The sequence below is a fragment of the Pimephales promelas genome, chromosome 16 (genome assembly GCF_988280905.1).
Source record: "Pimephales promelas chromosome 16, fPimPro1.hap1.1, whole genome shotgun sequence".
Classification (NCBI taxonomy): domain Eukaryota; kingdom Metazoa; phylum Chordata; class Actinopteri; order Cypriniformes; family Leuciscidae; genus Pimephales; species Pimephales promelas.
In genome coordinates this window covers 4,368,867-4,385,777 of record NC_142784.1, presented here as the reverse complement: position 1 = coordinate 4,385,777, position 16,911 = coordinate 4,368,867, and the positions used below count along the sequence as shown (strand labels likewise).

Genomic DNA, 16,911 nt, shown 5'->3' with positions numbered 1-16,911 from the left:
CTTACGTGACCAATACTTCACTAACGTTAACTAATTCACGGTAACCTGATGTATAAAGTATATCATTTTTTTCTTTCTTTTTATTGGGAAAAGCAAAACAATACAATACATCAATTTACAGATACAACTTATCCTTTTTTTTCCACTCCCCCCCACCCACTCAGCACATCACGACCAACATACAGGGGTTGGACAATGAAACTGAAACACCTGGTTTTACAACACAATAATTTGTTAGAATGGTGAGGGCCTCATTTTGCATCCAAATACAGCACCAATTCATCTTGGGAATGACAGATAGAAGTCCTTCACAGTGACCAGAGGGATTATGAGCCGTTCCTCTTCCAGAACAGTGTCCAGGTCACTATATGATGCTGGTGGACTCGCTCCTCCAAAACACCTCAATAATATTCAGATCTGGTGACTGTGCAGACCATGGGAGATGTTCAACGTCACTTTCATCTTCATCAAACCTTTCTGTCACAAGTCTTGCTGTGTGTGTTGGTGCATGATCATGCTGATACACGGTTTGAGCATCAGGTGCTCATGATCCTCCAGAAGGGTTTGGTAGTCCTTGGCAGTGTCCTGTCCATCAAATACAATCAGGATTGTCATGATATTGGAGCTCAAACCATCACTGATCCACCCGTGCTTCACTCTGAAGATTGGCTGCCAGGCATATAGATGTGAAACCTCCAACATTGGCCAGTGTTTCAGTTTCATTGTCCAACCCCTGTACATATTACAGGTTATTGTATAAAATACAAACGGTACAACAAAACAAAAACAAACACGCATTCAGTTGTGTAGTACCACTAAATCAGTAAAATAGGAAATTAAAGGTTGCCATTTATTGAAAAATTTGACTGTACATCCTCTGAACATGTATTTAATTTTCTCAAGTTTTAAAAAATACATGACGTCACTGAGCCATTGGGAGCTAGAAGGATATTTAGCAGACTTCCAGTGTAACAATAAAGAACGTCTTGCTAGTAAGGATGTAAAAGCTATGATGTCCTTTTGTGTAGGGTTAAGTGTAAGAGAGGGGTTAGGAATTCCAAATATAGCAATCAGAAGACACGGTTAGAGATTTACCCCAAGAACAGAGGACATAGTATTAAAATAACCCAGCTAGAAATCTTCCAAATCAGGACAAAAAAACAAAAAAAAAACATGTGGCTTAGATGACAAGGAGAACCATTGCATTTATCGCATTTGTCTTCCACATCCGGATATATTTCAGATAGTCTAAACTTGGAGAAATGAGACAAGCACAAGTTGTGGTAGAACATATCCTCTCTATGGCCTGTTCCCAGGCCTCCTCCTGTATTTGTATTCCCAGTTCACTTTCCCATGTACACTTAAGTTTGTCATTTGAATCATTGCTAAAAGCTAAGATAATGTCATTGTAGCTTGGAAATGATACCTCTGTTTTGAGGGACAAGTGAAAGCATGGTTTCCCACTGATGCTCTGGAGGTAAAGAGGGGAAATTAGGGAAACACTTAGCCACAAAATTGCGAATTTGAAAATAGCGAAACAGATGACTAACAGAGAGTTCATAGTGAGATGACAAATTGGTAAAACTGTCAAAGAGACCGTCTACATATAAATCTCTTAATTGTGTAATACCCTTGTCATACCACTGTGAAAATGTCAAATCCGAAAGTGATGAAGGAAATAAGTGGTTGAAATGAATGGGAACAAAGGAGGAAATTTAAACCATCTACAAATTTGAAGTGTCATCTAAATTGATACCAGATTTTGAGTGTGTTAAGAACCACTTGATTATCGGTGTATACAGAAGGTTTTGTTGGTAAAGAGGTATAAAGTAAAGCAGGTACAGAAGATCCCTTACAGAGGCCTGGCCTCTTTCCAGACTTTGTTTCTGATCTCCCAGTCAGTAGCAGCTCACAAGTCACTGCTGTATCTTCTAATGTACCGTCTACTCCATCCTCAAGCAGATCAAGGAGCTCCTGACCGAGCACTTCAGTTTCAGATCCTAACAGAAAAACAATGAAATAAATAACTTCACCAATAAACCAACTCAGTTGTTTCAAATTTACAACAACTCATACATTTCTACCTAAACTTAAAACTGTCAAGAAATGACATCTAAACTAATATGTAAGCGATAATGTATAACGAGGAGGTTGTTATAGCGAATGTTCTTCAACGTTTTGGCATAATGCAACACTTAACTTACCTCCAAAACCCCAAGAACTCTGTTTACATCCTGAAGCTCTTCCTCCAACTCCAAATCTTCAGCATCAAAATTCAAACCACACATTTTTCAACAAACTAAACAGGAGAAATAAAATTGAAACAGATAGCTTACTTAATGAAAACCTACAATACAATGCATCTTCATAGTTTGTACTCGGGTGAAAATGTTAAAGGATTAGTTCACTTTTGAAAAAACTTTTGCTGATAATTTACTCACCCCCATGTCATCCAAGATGTCCATGTCTTTCTTTCCTCAGTCGAAAAGAAATTTAGGTTTTTGATGAAAACATTCCATGATTTTTCTCCATATAATGGACTTCAATTACGTAATACGTAATTACGTTCAAAAGGTCACGGGCGACGTAGCCGGAAGTACAGAATCAAAATCGTCCGACATCGTTGTTTTACCTTTTAATTCCTTTTTTGTAAACGGCGTTTGAGTTAGTTTTCACGTTCAACCTATGCGTTCAACTTGTAAACACTCTGACTCTGTACTTCTGGCTACGTCGCCTGTGACCTTTTGAACGTAATTACGTACTACGTGACGTTGCAAATGCGCCTCACAGAATGGAGAAAGGCTAGCATTTGTCCTTAGAAAAGTTACATTTTTGGAATAAGCATTGAAATAACCGATCGTTTCGCATGATAAGACCCTTATTCATCGTCTGGTGTCGTTTAAAGACATTTGAAGCTGCATCTGAAACTGTTATTAACACTATCTTTTGGACCTGAACCATCCGGTTCCCATTGAAGTCCATTATATGGAGAAAAATCCTGGAATGTTTTCATCAAAAACCTAAATTTCTTTTCGACTGAGGACATCTTGGATGACATGGGGGTGAGTAAATTATCAGCAAAAGTTTTTTCAAAAGTGAACTAATCCTTTAAGCTTCGTATCTTTTGAAACCCAGTCATATTTTTGAATGGTCAAGGTTTATTCCCTTATTTTCCCGCGAAACAAGCGGGAATGCTGCATTCATCTGCAAAAAAAAATCATCTTCCATGTCTCACGCTTAGTTTTGCTTGAAATCCCAGTGCCGAATTTCACTTTTATTATGTTATTTTAAATTTTTCTAGCACCAACTGGGCCAGCAGCAGTAACTGATCTTGCGTACAGTTGGGCTTTTTTTTCTCCATTTTGGCGAGTTCATAATCCACCGTCATTCAACTATTACATTACTTCAATAGGAGCAACATGTCCTTGCTTTAAATAGTCTTTTGGAGAAAAACATTTATTTCATAATGTGATTTCTACCCCACTTTCAATTCTTTTACTTCAATGAAAGGTTAGGATTTTGCCAATTTTTTGAAGGAAAGATCAAAAGGATAAACAATGAGGATTTATTTTTTACAGCCAGTTTTGATCATATTTACCAGGCGTGCCATCAATTTTGACCATGACATTTTAAAATGTTTTTTTCTTTTAGGTATAATTATAATCTCCAGTGATAAACAAACCCACACTTATTTTAATACTTTTTTAAAGCAAAATTTCACATTAATCAACGCAAATTTTCAGGTAACAAAACATGTTTTATAGCATTTAAAAATTAAGTGAAATGTTATATTGAATCAATATTGCCCCTGGAAAAAAAACAGAAAGCTATCTGTAGGCTATTTTACAAGCATGTACTTTCTTTAATGTATTCTTATAATATTGTTTATAATTGTTACCTCTGCCTAGCACTTGAAATGTTATATTGTCCCATTGTATTTACATTCATTGTTTTGTTGCATTTTCTTTCAAAAAAAAAATTGTAAATGTTTTACCTCTCAGGAGACTGTGGTTATCCCCTTAGAACATGGCTGCTAACTCCACTAACTAGACCCCAAACCGAACAAGAACGGCGTTATAACGAGAAGTATTGCCGGATGCGTTCAGTGGTCGAACGCACTATTGGTCTGCTAAAAGGACACTGGAGGTGCTTGGATAGGTCTGGTGGCACAGTATTGTGGGACTGCAGATGGAAACTAGATTAAGCTAAATCTAGTGCAAAGCATCTTTAATTAATGTTTTTTGCACATTGTCCCTGTTAAAATAATAAAATGAAATGAAATGAATGTAAAGCCCTACAAAAGTTTGCCACATTGTGGTGGCTTGCACAGTGTTGCACAGCATGAACCATGTGACGTTGGGTCTGCATGACTTCTTCCATCAGTACACACCTTGAGTTACCAGCGCTCGGTGGTGGCACAAAGGATGCTGATGATGATGCACTGGATTGCGCACAGGATGGGGTTGCTTGGGCATTTGATGATGGCGCCACACTTGACGTTGGTGGAGGCACACAAGATGCCTGTGGTAGCACACAGGATGGCGGTGGAGGCACACAGGATGGTGGTGGAGGCACACAGGATGGCGGCGGCGGTGGCACGTAGGATCTAAGCCTGCATCCCTTGTCTACCCCACTTGGACCACTCACTGGGCTTGAATCCATTCCAGGATTAACTGTTCCTTTGATCATTAAAATACGTTTAATTAAATAAAGGTTGTATTGCATATCTGGTTGTATTCGACCTTCTGGAAGAACTCCACTTAATCCTGTTTCCTCTATAATCGCACCCACAATTTCATCAAAGGCTGAGAGGTCAGTGATTCCTTCACTACCACCAGTTGTTACGACACTGTGCCTGTGTGCACATATTCTTTTTTTTACGACTACTTTTAAGTAGTACTTTTTACCATTTTTTTTGTCTCTTGGACTGTGCGAGGCACCGAGGTAACAGCATTGACTGCTTCTGTTACTTGCTCCCATTCTAATGTCTTTCTTTTATTTGAAATGCCCACAGAGAGCCCACCAAATAAACCTTTTTTCGGCCCTCCACCTCAGACAGCAGTACCTCCATCTCGCAGTCAGTGAAGTTTCTTTTTTTTTTTGCTTTTCTTTTCTGTTCTTCCATTTTTAGCCAAATAGATCAATGACAATTATCGGTAGTATTAATATGCAGGGAGATCATACATATTCAAAATAGGCAGTCTTAACCTCCAAATATGGTTATTTCGGGAGGAGATTGGGGTAAGCTATAAGCACGTGCACCTGCGCACAATATTCAGATAATTGTGATTTATAAAGTGAACCTTGCGCAGGTTCTGGCTTAAGGGAGAACGGGGCACAACCTAACGCTTTTTAATTTTGGCTCAATTAATTAAAAAAGAATTAGGTTAGATTAATACTTTTTTTACACAAGCAACATACACATCTCTGCTACAAATGAACACTTAAAGTTTTTTTCTAGGACCTACCATTTTTGTACAGTTGCACTGAAAGTGACAGAAGTGCAAATGTTACAGCTTACCCCATATGTGGGGTTAATTGTAACAGACAGAGGGGTTAGTTGTAACACTTGTGTGTAACACACATAATTCAGTACTATTTTATTTGTATTGTTTGATATTGTTTGTGCATCTGTATAGACAGATATCCATACATATCCCTCATCCAATCATCCTTCTGTTATGGGTCAATATCATGGATAGAGACAGAAAAGGGCTGCACAGTTTTGCATTAAATAATAATAAATAAAATTATAAATATTGTAATTGCAATTAAATTAGATTTGTGTGTGGCAGCTGCATGATGTACAATTATTATTATTATTATTATTATTATTATTTGTTATGTTCCCCAGCCCGCTGTGTATTTTTACACGTGTTTGAGAGTCTGAGTTTTCCTTGCTCTTAATTGCAGATGAGCTACACCTGTGCTGCAGCCGCATCCTCGCGCTACAAAAGCTTTCTGGAACCACACCTGTGGGCGCACACAGAGCCTGAGAGAGCAGTTGACTGCCGTGCTGTTTGGAGTTTGCTGTCCACCCGGGAATCCGAAGCGTTCCGTCTTAGAAACTAACCTGCCTGTGTTTGTAAAGCTATCTGGCATCTGTTGACCAGCCTACAAAATAAAACACCCCTATTTTTGACACGAGCTAACCTGTGTGCGTCTCCCCTCTATGTTAAGGGTGGTGTCCGTCCGCCCGTAACATATTGGAGGCTCGTTCGGGATAAATACATTAAATCGGACTTTAGTGTATAAGTTAGTATGACTTGCGGAACTTTTGAAAGCTACAACATTTTGGTGAGTGTTCTGCAATTATGATTGTCTGTTTATTTGATTAGTCGGCTGTTTTTTGTTTTTTTTGGTGGATATCTCAGGAGGGGGCTCGGTGGGAAGCCTCGAGCTGAGTACGCCACTGAAGATTCGTAGATATTTAGGATTTTTTGTTGTTGTTTTGTTTGTAGTTAGTTAGAGTAGCTGGACAACATTTTTGCTTATCAGAATACTCTTTAGTTAAGTTGTATAGCTTGTGTTATCTATTGGCATATCGCCTATTTGAGTGAGCGCTGGTGTAGCCAATTAAGGTTGTACTAGCGTATTGAGTAGTAAATTTAGGGGTGGACATTACAATTTGTGGTCGTTTGTAGCCTGTATTGTGCTTTTTGTTTGACCACTTTAGACAACTACTACACTGTAGTTTCGTCGCAGTTTAACCTGCTTTGGTGAGTTATTTATTTATTTATTGCTACATTTTGTTTTGATTTAAGTGCCTTTTTTTGCGTTTAGAATGGCAACAGAGGAAGCATTTGTTAAGGAACCCTCTACGGAGTTACTTCTAAAATTTTCTAAAGAGCAGTTGCTAAATTTGGCTGCAACTTATGAAGTTGAGCTCACTTCTGCTGAGAAACGTAGCAAAGAGACCGTTAGAACCGCTTTACAAACTGCTTTGCAAAGTAAGGGCATTTTTCCTACAGAGAAACCATCTCCCGTGGTGGTGGAAACGTTACAGCTGCAGCTTCGTTTGAGGGAGTTGGATATTAAGGAGAAAGAAATTGAGTATGAGCGTGAGCGCATGCAAGCACAAGTCCGTGAGCATGAACTTGAAAATCGATTAGCATTAAGGAAGTTAGAACTTGAGGCCCAGAGGGAAGGTGTCGCTCCATCTGACCCTAATTCTTTTGATATTGCTCGCCACATCCGTCTTGTGCCACCTTTTGTGGAAAGAGATGTGAAAAAATATTTTCCGCACTTTGAGCGAGTCGCGACCAACTTAAACTGGCTGAGAACTGCGTGGGCATTCCTCCTGCAATGCGTTTTCGTGGGAAAGGCTCAGGAAGCATACTCGTCGTTAACAGTAGAACAAAGCAGTGACTACGATGTAGTGAAAGTGTCAGTTCTGAGGTGCTATCAGCTGATCCCTGAAGCATACCGACAGAAGTTCAGGAACTTAAAAAAAACTGAGCGTCAAACTTTTGTTGAATTTGGTCGAGATAAAGAGGCCCTCTTTGATCGTTGGTGCTCATCGCAACAGGTTGATAGTCGGGAGAAGTTTTTATTAATTCTTTTGGAAGAATTTAAGAACTGCCTGCCAACCGCAGTCGCCACTTATCTAACTGAGCAGAAGGCGGAGTCGATATCTGAAGCTTCTATCCTTGCTGATGAATACGTTTTGACGCATAACGTTGGCAGAGAACGTTTTCGCTTAAAAGTTAATTCCCCTGTGACCTCCTCTGAAATAGACATGAAAAAGAGTGCAATAAAACAAGAGGATAGACACTGTTTTTATTGTAAAAAACCTGGGCATATCATCGCAGACTGTTTAGTATTAAAGAAAAAACAAGCCACGAGGCCAATGGGTCTTGTTAACTCTTCTCCGAAGGTGTCACCTGTCCTCCATGAGTTAAATGAGTTAAAATCAGAGAAAGCCCAGTCCATGTACGAGCCCTTTCTGACGAATGGAACCGTATCTGTGCCTGGCGAGGGAGCTGTCGCTGTACGCATCTTGCGGGATACGGGCGCTGCGCAGTCGCTCCTCCTCCGTGGTTTGTTGCCGTTATCTGAGAAGACTGCAACAGGTAGTAGTGTCCTGGTTCGAGGGATCGAGATGGGTTTTCTCGATGTTCCTTTGCATCACATGCATCTTGATTCAGATTTGGTGTCCGGTGATGTGGTTGTTGGCGTTCAAGACTTTTTGCCAATCCCCGGTGTCACGTTTCTCCTTGGCAACGATTTAGCAGGTGGAAATGTGTGGTGCCGTGGTGATGTTCCTCCTGAGGTTGTGTCTGTGCCGCTCAGTCAAGAGTGTCCCGATGAGTGCGCACAAAAATTTCCTAAGGTTTTTCCCGCCAGTGTTGTCACTAGGTCGCAGACTCGAGGGATGAGGGATGCGGTACCTCCTCTTGACGTCGACATAAGTGACAGTTTCGTTGCTCACCCAGCGGAGTGTGAGAGGCTCTTGGAACTCACGTCCAGCCCGTCGTGCAGTAGTCCTGTACATGTGAGGAAGAATAAGGGAAAATTAGTGGAACCAGAGATATCGTTGTCTTTAGAGAAACTTATTAGTGCTCAACAAAAAGACCCTACTCTTGTTTCATGTTATAATGCAATTAAATCTGTTTCAGACCGTGCCGGAGAGAGTTCAGTGTTTTTTGTTCGAGACGGCTTGCTTATGCGGAGGTGGGTGCCTCACAAAGGTAATGAATGGAATAACACTGAGCAAATCGTTATGCCGACTGAAAATAGACGGGAAATTCTGAGTATCGCGCATGATGGTGTTTCTGGTCATTTAGGTGTGACTAAAACATTCAACCGCATTCTTCGTCATTTTTTTTGGCCGGGGCTAAAGCGTGATGTGCGGCAGTATTGCAAAACGTGCCATGTCTGCCAGGTTACTGGTAAACCAAATCAGATAATTCCACCTGCACCGTTGTACCCAATACCTGCCGTGGGTGAGCCTTTTGAGAGAATAATCATTGACTGTGTTGGTCCTCTTCCACGGTCGAAAAGTGGATATCAGTATCTATTAACAATAATGTGTACTGCTACTCACTTCCCAGAGGCGGTGACAAGTCACCATTTCGGGGTGGGGGTGTTGCGTTCCCCAGCCCGCTGTGTATTTTTACACGTGTTTGAGAGTCTGAGTTTTCCTTGCTCTTAATTGCAGATGAGCTACACCTGTGCTGCAGCCGCATCCTCGCGCTACAAAAGCTTTCTGGAACCACACCTGTGGGCACACACAGAGCCTGAGAGAGCAGTTGACTGCCGTGCTGTTTGGAGTTTGCTGTCCACCCGGGAATCCGAAGCGTTCCGTCTTAGAAAGTAACCTGCCTGTGTTTGTAAAGCTATCCGGCATCTGTTGACCAGCCTACAAAATAAAACACCCCTATTTTTGACACGAGCTAACCTGTGTGCGTCTCCCCTCTATGTTAAGGGTGGTGTCCGTCCGCCCGTAACATTATTATTAATAAAAACAGTAATGATAATACAAATGAGCTTAAAATAAAAATTTAAAGGGTTTATTGCATTAATAACAGGCCATATTTTTAATAAATAAACAAGTAATCATTCATAGTACACTAAATTTTAAACATTTTAAATCCCAACATTGTTTGTGAAAGTCTAACAAAGTTAAATGTATACTCAAACCTGAAAAGTTGTGTGGCTCCGTTTTCATTTGATTATCATTGTACACTTGGCGTCTTAGTTGAAACACTGTGTTAGAATTAACCCCGCTGTGTATTACATATTTTAAACCTAGCTAACAGTCGCTAGGAATTGCTGACATGTTTCAAAACGGTGCTATGTTTGAGCCAACAAGACAGGGATTAAGACAATATAAAGTTAGATTTGGAAACGTATACACCCAACTCAGAAACCGAAAAAAACCTATGATGAAAAAAATTACTTTCATGGTGTCAAAACACTCTTTGTCCAGTATCTTCACGAAATATAATCAAAACTTTCCTCAAATTCGCGGGAGATCGTCTTCTGGCAGCAAGACAAAAATAGCGGAAAGACGGCCGGCTTGATCCTGACAAACTATGTAAAACCTCCGTGTTACATTTAACCCCGCGTTAGGTTGTGCCCCGTGCTCCCCTACGTACAGTTTTATAAATCTGAAAACTTTTGTGCGTACGCAAATTCTGCCTTATGTGCGTACGCACACTTTAAGGATGAAATCTACGCAAAGTTTTATACATGAGGCCCCAGGTCTCAGCAGGATGATAAGCAATTGGCTTTGTTTGCACAGCAATTCCATTCACTCTGTATGTGATGTCCCTTCACCACTGATTTTCTCTTCTAGTCTGTCTATATTGTCCCATGCCAATATTGTGAAGAGACCAGGCTTGATGTTTTGTGGTAGTGGATGGCACCTCCACTTGCTGCTTGCTTCTGAAGGCAAAGGGCTGTGTCAATTTGATGCTGTTCATCATCTCAAAATTTGACGCATGTGGTGGCCATGCTTGAGTAATATCTTGGTTCCGAATATCACCTCTGATCTTCAGTGCCACTTGCAATAATGTCTTCACTAATGCTTGATTTGTGCTTCTTCAGTTCATCTTTTTGTTTCTGGCAAACCTTTACAAGTTCATCCATTGACAAATTGTCAGGGTATACCAACAGCTTTCCTTTGTCATTTGGTATGATGTGTAAAAATTCACCAAATTCAGATTCAACCTTGTGGCGTAGGTGTTTCTTTGTAGAAGGTGCCACTTGTGTTAGACCACTTTCAGCCATTTCTGTCACCAGTTTAGAAGTCAGGTCTGTGAATGGTACCACTGGTATTAGCTCAAAGGGATAGTTTACCCAAAAATTACACTTAAGTCATCATTTACTCACCCTGGTGTTGCTCTAATGCCATTGTCTTGACAAAAAAATGCTATCAGATTGTGCAACCAAAAATTTAATTATATTGTTTTAAGGGTAGGGCTAGTTTGGACAAAAACTTCAAAAAGCCTCAAACCACTTGAACAGTGTCACAGTCCTTCGTCTGCACCAGTCTGTCTTGTCATCAGCACTACACTTCCCAGGATCCTCTTGTCTCCACTCCTGAACTCACTCCCTCATCAGCCACCTGTTCCTCGTCTTGATCATCTGTGTCACCTCATTATGTTTGATTCCTGCTGGTATTTAGTTCTCCCTCATTCAGTCAGTCTTTGTCGGTCAATGTTTGATGTTACCCCGTGTTTGCTTCTGGTCCCTGTATCTTTGCATGTATTTTTGAAATTAAATTCATCTTCGTGTTCATCTGGACTCCTCCTGTTCTTCTGCTTGCACCCGGGCGTGACAGATAGACCGACCCAGTGCTGCAGCATGGGGATTCTCCTCACCCCAGCTCAAAATCTGTTTAACGTGTTCCAAGATGGACACCCTATTGAGGAGTATATTGCCAGTTTCCTGGAACTCTCTGCTGGGGTAAGCTGGTCAGATGATGTCTTAAAAACTGTCTTTTGGCTGGGTTTGGATAATCATCTGTACCAGCAAGCCCCAGCAGCTGCGTTTCCAGGAACCCTCTCCTGTTACCTGGACCATGTGTTGTGGTTGAGTGGGTCAGCCTTCACCATTGGTGAGGCTGAAGATAACAGCACCACTCAATCACACACACCCATCATCTTCACCCCACCAGCCCTCACCGCCTTCCTGCCGGAACCCTCCTCACCGCTGGTTCCGTCCAGCGCTCCCGAGCCTGAACTCTCCTCACCGCTGGTTCCGTCCAGCCCTCCCGAGCCTGAACCCTCCTCACCGCTGGTTCCGTCCAGCGCTCCCGAGCCTAAACTCTCCTCACCGCTGGTTCCGTCCAGCCCTCCCGAGCCTGAACTCTCCTCACCGCTGGTTCCGTCCAGCTCCCCCGAGCCTGAACTCTCCTCACCGCTGGTTCCGTCCAGCTCCCCCGAGCCTGAACTCTCCTCACCGCTGGTTCCGTCCAGCTCCCCCGAGCCTGAACTCTCCTCCCCGCTGGTTCCGTCCAGCCCTCCCAAGCCTGAACTCCCCTCACCGCTGGTTCCGTCCAGCACCCCCGAGCCTGAACTCTCCTCCCCGCTGGTTCCGTCCAGCTCTCCCGAGCCTGAACTCTCCTCCCCGCTGGTTCCGTCCAGCCCTCCCGAGCCTGAACTCACTTCACCGCTGGTTCCATCCAGCCCTCCCGAGCCTGAATTCCCCTCACCGCTGGTTCCGTCCAGCCACCTTTGAGTTTTTTACCCCTCGGCCCACTCCACAATATAGATGCCATCGCTCTTATCCAGACGATCCAAGTAATCTTCGCAAATGAAATTACGAATAAAGTCCGTTTTCACAACACTGTATGTTCCAGTGTCCTTACCATCCAACCATTCAACGAAAGCAAACATAACTTCTTGATTTCTGTTGACTAACGTTGACTGACGTTAACGTTACATAAGGAGGACTGGCGAGGACGAGTGGGACGAGCGGGAAACAGTGGAAAGTCGGTTGGAACTCAGACGTATGCATGACCATATATGGCAATACAGCTGACAGTTTGACCAATCACAGGACTCTTACTGCCATGGTGCAGGGCCATGGCAAATGATGTAAATTAAAAATTAATAAAAAGTCAAGATGCAAAAATATAAAAAGTATTTGAATGAAAAGTGTGTTGTCCCCAAACGCACAAAGAGTAGATAGAAACGGTAAGTCACATGAAGTTTTGGGTATTTTTTTTGTTGTTTTTGACTGGACGAAAACTCATCTTTTTACCCATGGTCAACGTGAATTATTTATTTATTTTTAAATAGCAAATTATATAATGAATTAATAAGCTAAAATGTATTTAATAAATCTCAATATATTATACTTAAAACAAAGAATGCAAAAAATTTGTTAAAATTTTGAATGCACAAAATTTGTAAAAATGTCCATGGTTTTATACATAGGCTAGGCTACATAGGCCAATGTATAAAATTGTAAATTAACAATTAGGCTATATTTTCTTTATATCAATTAATAATTTTCTTTATATAATTTAATAATTCTAAATTCTCTTTTTCATTTTCTTTTTTATTATTTCGTAATGACATGCTTTAAGACTGACATTTTCCTGGTTGGGGGAGTATATGATATGAGTAAGCCTGAATTCAAGAATTTTCACTTCCTAGGGTAAAGTTAGCTGAAAAATGTCTACATGTGGAGGAAGAAGCAACTGGCAATTCATGTAAACTCTTATTATTATCATTATTATTATTTTTTTTCAAATTTTACAATAATGTTGCTTTAAAAATGTTGTTCCTCATTAGCAGGGCTGTGGAGTTCAAACAACTTAGCCCCGTGTTAATTATCTAAAAGTGCTCCTCCCGAACTTTGTTAATAAAACATAATTTTGGTAACCAGTAAAATGTCCTCACTAGTGGGTTGTTATGATATTTCACTATGTTAGTGAGGACATTTGGCCCTAACAAATATAGTATATAAATCTGTACACACACTACTTGATTTATTTACAAATGCTTAGCAAACAAAACATGAAATAATTATTCAGCACTTTTTAATTATGACCATATATAACGGTAATGTCTTGTTCGTCTCTAACAGGACTATGGAGATGAATCAATTTACATTGCAGAAGAAGGGTCAGTCAGGGAACCAATGGAGGAGGACAACAAACTGAGGATAGTGAATCCTGCTGAGCAAGGAGTGGTGGATCAGACCACATGTACTGGTCTACAACATAACAGTTCAATAGAAATGGAAATTTAAATCTTGTGTTAAGTTTTGATTGGATAATGGTGTAAAAGGATATATAATATAGTATTGCAGCTGATAATTTGTGTGATACATAACACACAGTAAACATTTCTTTGCATTATAATTTCAACTAAAATCATCATCATCTTTATCAAGTATCAGTAATTTTGCTTTTACCATGTTGACTCCATAGGAGACACTGAGAAGGGGTTAACCAGCAAGCCCAAGGTGCAAAGCAGGTGGCTCTCTGCAGATTTGGAGTTAGCATCATTTATGCATGAAGAATCCTCCAGTTCGGACTGTAGAGGTCTCAGTGTTAACCAGGTTAGAAAGTATACACTTATGATGCTTTTTCACATTAACATGTGCCACACACGCACATACGCTGTGACACACATATGTGCTCACACAGTGGGTTTCTGTCTTTTATATGAAGCTTTCCATATTAGACATAATGATTTTTGTTCCATAGACATAATGATTTTGGAACGTGCTAACTCTAAATACAACCCTCAATAAAAACAAATGTTTTTTTTTGGCATTTTGACATTAAAACAACAACAACATATTTATATGACCAAAATGTCTCCACAAGATCAAATAGGCCTGTTTCTGGTATTACAATCATTGTGGGGACTTTTCCTCACAACAGTAAACAAGAACAATCATGCTCAGCAAACAAAAAATCAAAGAACCATTTCAGTTTTTCAACCGTTTTCTTTTTAATTATGACCATAAATAACCATATAGCCTTGTTCATCTCTAACAGGACTATGGAGATGAATCAATTTACATAGCAGAAGAAGGGTCAGTCAGGGAACCAATGGAGGAGGACAACAAACTGAGGATGGTGAATCCTGCTGAGCCAGGGGTGGTAGATCTGATCACATGTACTGGTCTACAACAGAATGGTCCAGATGATGGTGACCAAAGGAGAAAGCAGCATAAACTATTAACTGATGCAGTCATTGAGGACATGTTTAAGGTAATCAATGCAGTTAGTGGAAAACATGTTGTGTCCACATCAAAGTATTGTTTCTACAAAACTTTTGGAAACGTCAAAAACCATTTTCCGTCACGTGTCTGTCCTGTCTTGTGTTGCACATGGGGGTTTTGTTATGTTGGGCCATGTGCCCCAGTCATTGTTTGATCCCTCCCACTTGTTACCTGATTAGTGTTTGAGTTCTTCCACCTGTTCCCACTTGATTTGTTCCCTATTTAAGTCTCCTCTTGTTTGCTGTCTTTGTTGGATCTTTGTCTTTTGTTACCCCCAGTTTCCCTGTGATGGTAGGCATGTTCATAGTCAGTATTTGTTTGCCTAGTTCAGTGGTGTTTTATGTTTCAGTTATTATGTTTTCCCCCTTGTGGGTTTTTGTTTTGTTTTTTGTTAATAAATCATCCCTTCACTGCACTTGAGTTCTCCTCTCCACTTTTGTAAATTGTATCGTGACAGAAAGATTCAACCACTTGAAGACTCAGCAGAATGGATGACGAGGAGTTTGACTGGGGGAATATGGATGACAATTATATGGACAACGATTACTTGGATTGCCCAGACTACACAATCGCCACATTTGGGTCAACCCAATTTTCGTCCATCTATGGTGACAGAAGGACTCCGCCAAAACCTCGGTCCAGCGGGGGGTTTTCAAGGTTCTCTTTCTCAGCCACGGAGCAGGAGAGGAGAGAATTTCGGGGGACTCGCCTGGTCATTTTTCGTGGGACCCGGGGAGGTTGTAAGGGAGGACGAGAGGGTCGAGAAGTGGTTCAACACCACGCTCCATCCTGGCCCCCCTTTGATCCTGGGCCATTGAGGGACAGCTCAGGACCTACTTCTCACCGTCACGGACGGAGAAGGAGGAGGAAATGCCCGTCTGCCCAGCGAGAGACTGCTCGCGTCCCGTCTGCCCAGCGAGAGACTGTTCACATTCCGTCTGCCTTTCTGAGCTGGGACTATCTGGAGCCGGAGCCAATGCCTGCTCCAGAGCCGGAGGCAGAGCCAGTGCCTGTTCCAGACCCTATGACCCCGTTTACACCTGGTATTAAAATGCGATCTGTATCCAGATAAGTTATCCGGATAATAAGTACTGATTCCGTTTACACCTGGCCACATAAATGTGTTTTTGCAAAACGGATATAAATCCGATCTTCACCTCCTGCGTTATATGCAGATTTATTGGATAGCACGCCACCAAAAGCAACAGATCTGAGCGGCATTTTATTGATCATCAGCTAATTTCCAAATCCGAGACATCAATAAGAGTGAGTGGCAACAGGCCTGGTAAGATAATTTCGTTTCTTTACTTGAAGATGTTTTAACTGCGTCTGTGACTTACTTTCACTTTTATTTGCGATGTTTGCACGTTGAATAGACGCTCATCTGCGGTGATGCGTGTCGCGTGTCGCATCTGACTAGGCTATAACATGACATAGCCTATATAACACGCTCTCACTCGTTTATTTTTTAGCATTTTTGGGAGGAGTAAAATATACATATGTGGTTTCAACAACCAGATTGCGTTTACACCTAGTAAAGATCCGGACACAATGCGAGCCAGACTACCTCCAGATGTGGTCAGGCAGATCCGATCACAACGCGTTTACACCTTGCATTAACATGCGTTTTTTATTATCCGGATAACTTATCTGGATACAGATCCCATTTTAATACCAGGTGTAAACGGGGTCTCTGTTTGTTTCTGTCCTTGTGACTATTTCTGTTTTAGTGGCTGTTCCTGAGCCGGTTTTGGAAGTTCCTGAGCCGGTGGCTGCTATTTCAGAGCTGGAGGCAGAGCAGAGCCAGTGCCTGTTACAGAGCTGGAGACCGAGCCAGTGCCTGTTCCAGAGCTGGAGGCAGAGCCAGTGTCTGTTTCGGAGCTGGAGGCAGAGCCAATGCCAGTTCCAGCGCTAGCGCCAGAACCAGTGTTTGTTCCTGTGTTTGTGTCTGTTTTTGTGGCTAAAATGGGCTGCCAACTCTCGCGCATTGAGTGTGAGACTCACGCAATTGAGCTAATTCTCACGCTCTCACGCCACACCCCCGATTTCTCACACTAAAGTGTTAAACCAGTCGACAAAACCTGAAAGATAAGTTTATCTCTAAATCCACCAGTTGAGTAACTCGTGATCGACTAGTTTTACCGCAAATTAGTTAAAATATCTTCTAATCTAGGCTAGAGCGATTGTCCATATGTTGAGCTCCTAACGGCAAGGACCGAA

At 41.5% G+C, this 16,911-nt stretch overlaps 1 protein-coding gene across 2 annotated transcripts; it reads left to right on the top strand.

The window, feature by feature from the left end:
* Window positions 1-6,285: 6,285 nt before the first annotated feature.
* LOC148971943 (uncharacterized) lies at window positions 6,286-16,383 on the top strand. 2 transcript variants are annotated; one of them, XM_089120909.1, is made up of 4 exons: window positions 6,286-13,623; window positions 13,889-14,019; window positions 14,465-14,680; window positions 15,149-16,383. In XM_089120909.1, exon 1 carries the CDS (start codon window positions 6,785-6,787, stop codon window positions 9,152-9,154), a length of 2,370 nt encoding a protein of 789 aa, XP_088977035.1. In that variant the 5' UTR covers window positions 6,286-6,784; the 3' UTR covers window positions 9,155-13,623; window positions 13,889-14,019; window positions 14,465-14,680; window positions 15,149-16,383. The 2 variants fall into 2 exon arrangements, with proteins under 2 accessions (XP_088977035.1, XP_088977036.1); XM_089120910.1 differs by having other exon boundaries at window positions 9,162-13,623.
* The last annotated feature ends 528 nt before the right edge of the window (window positions 16,384-16,911 follow it).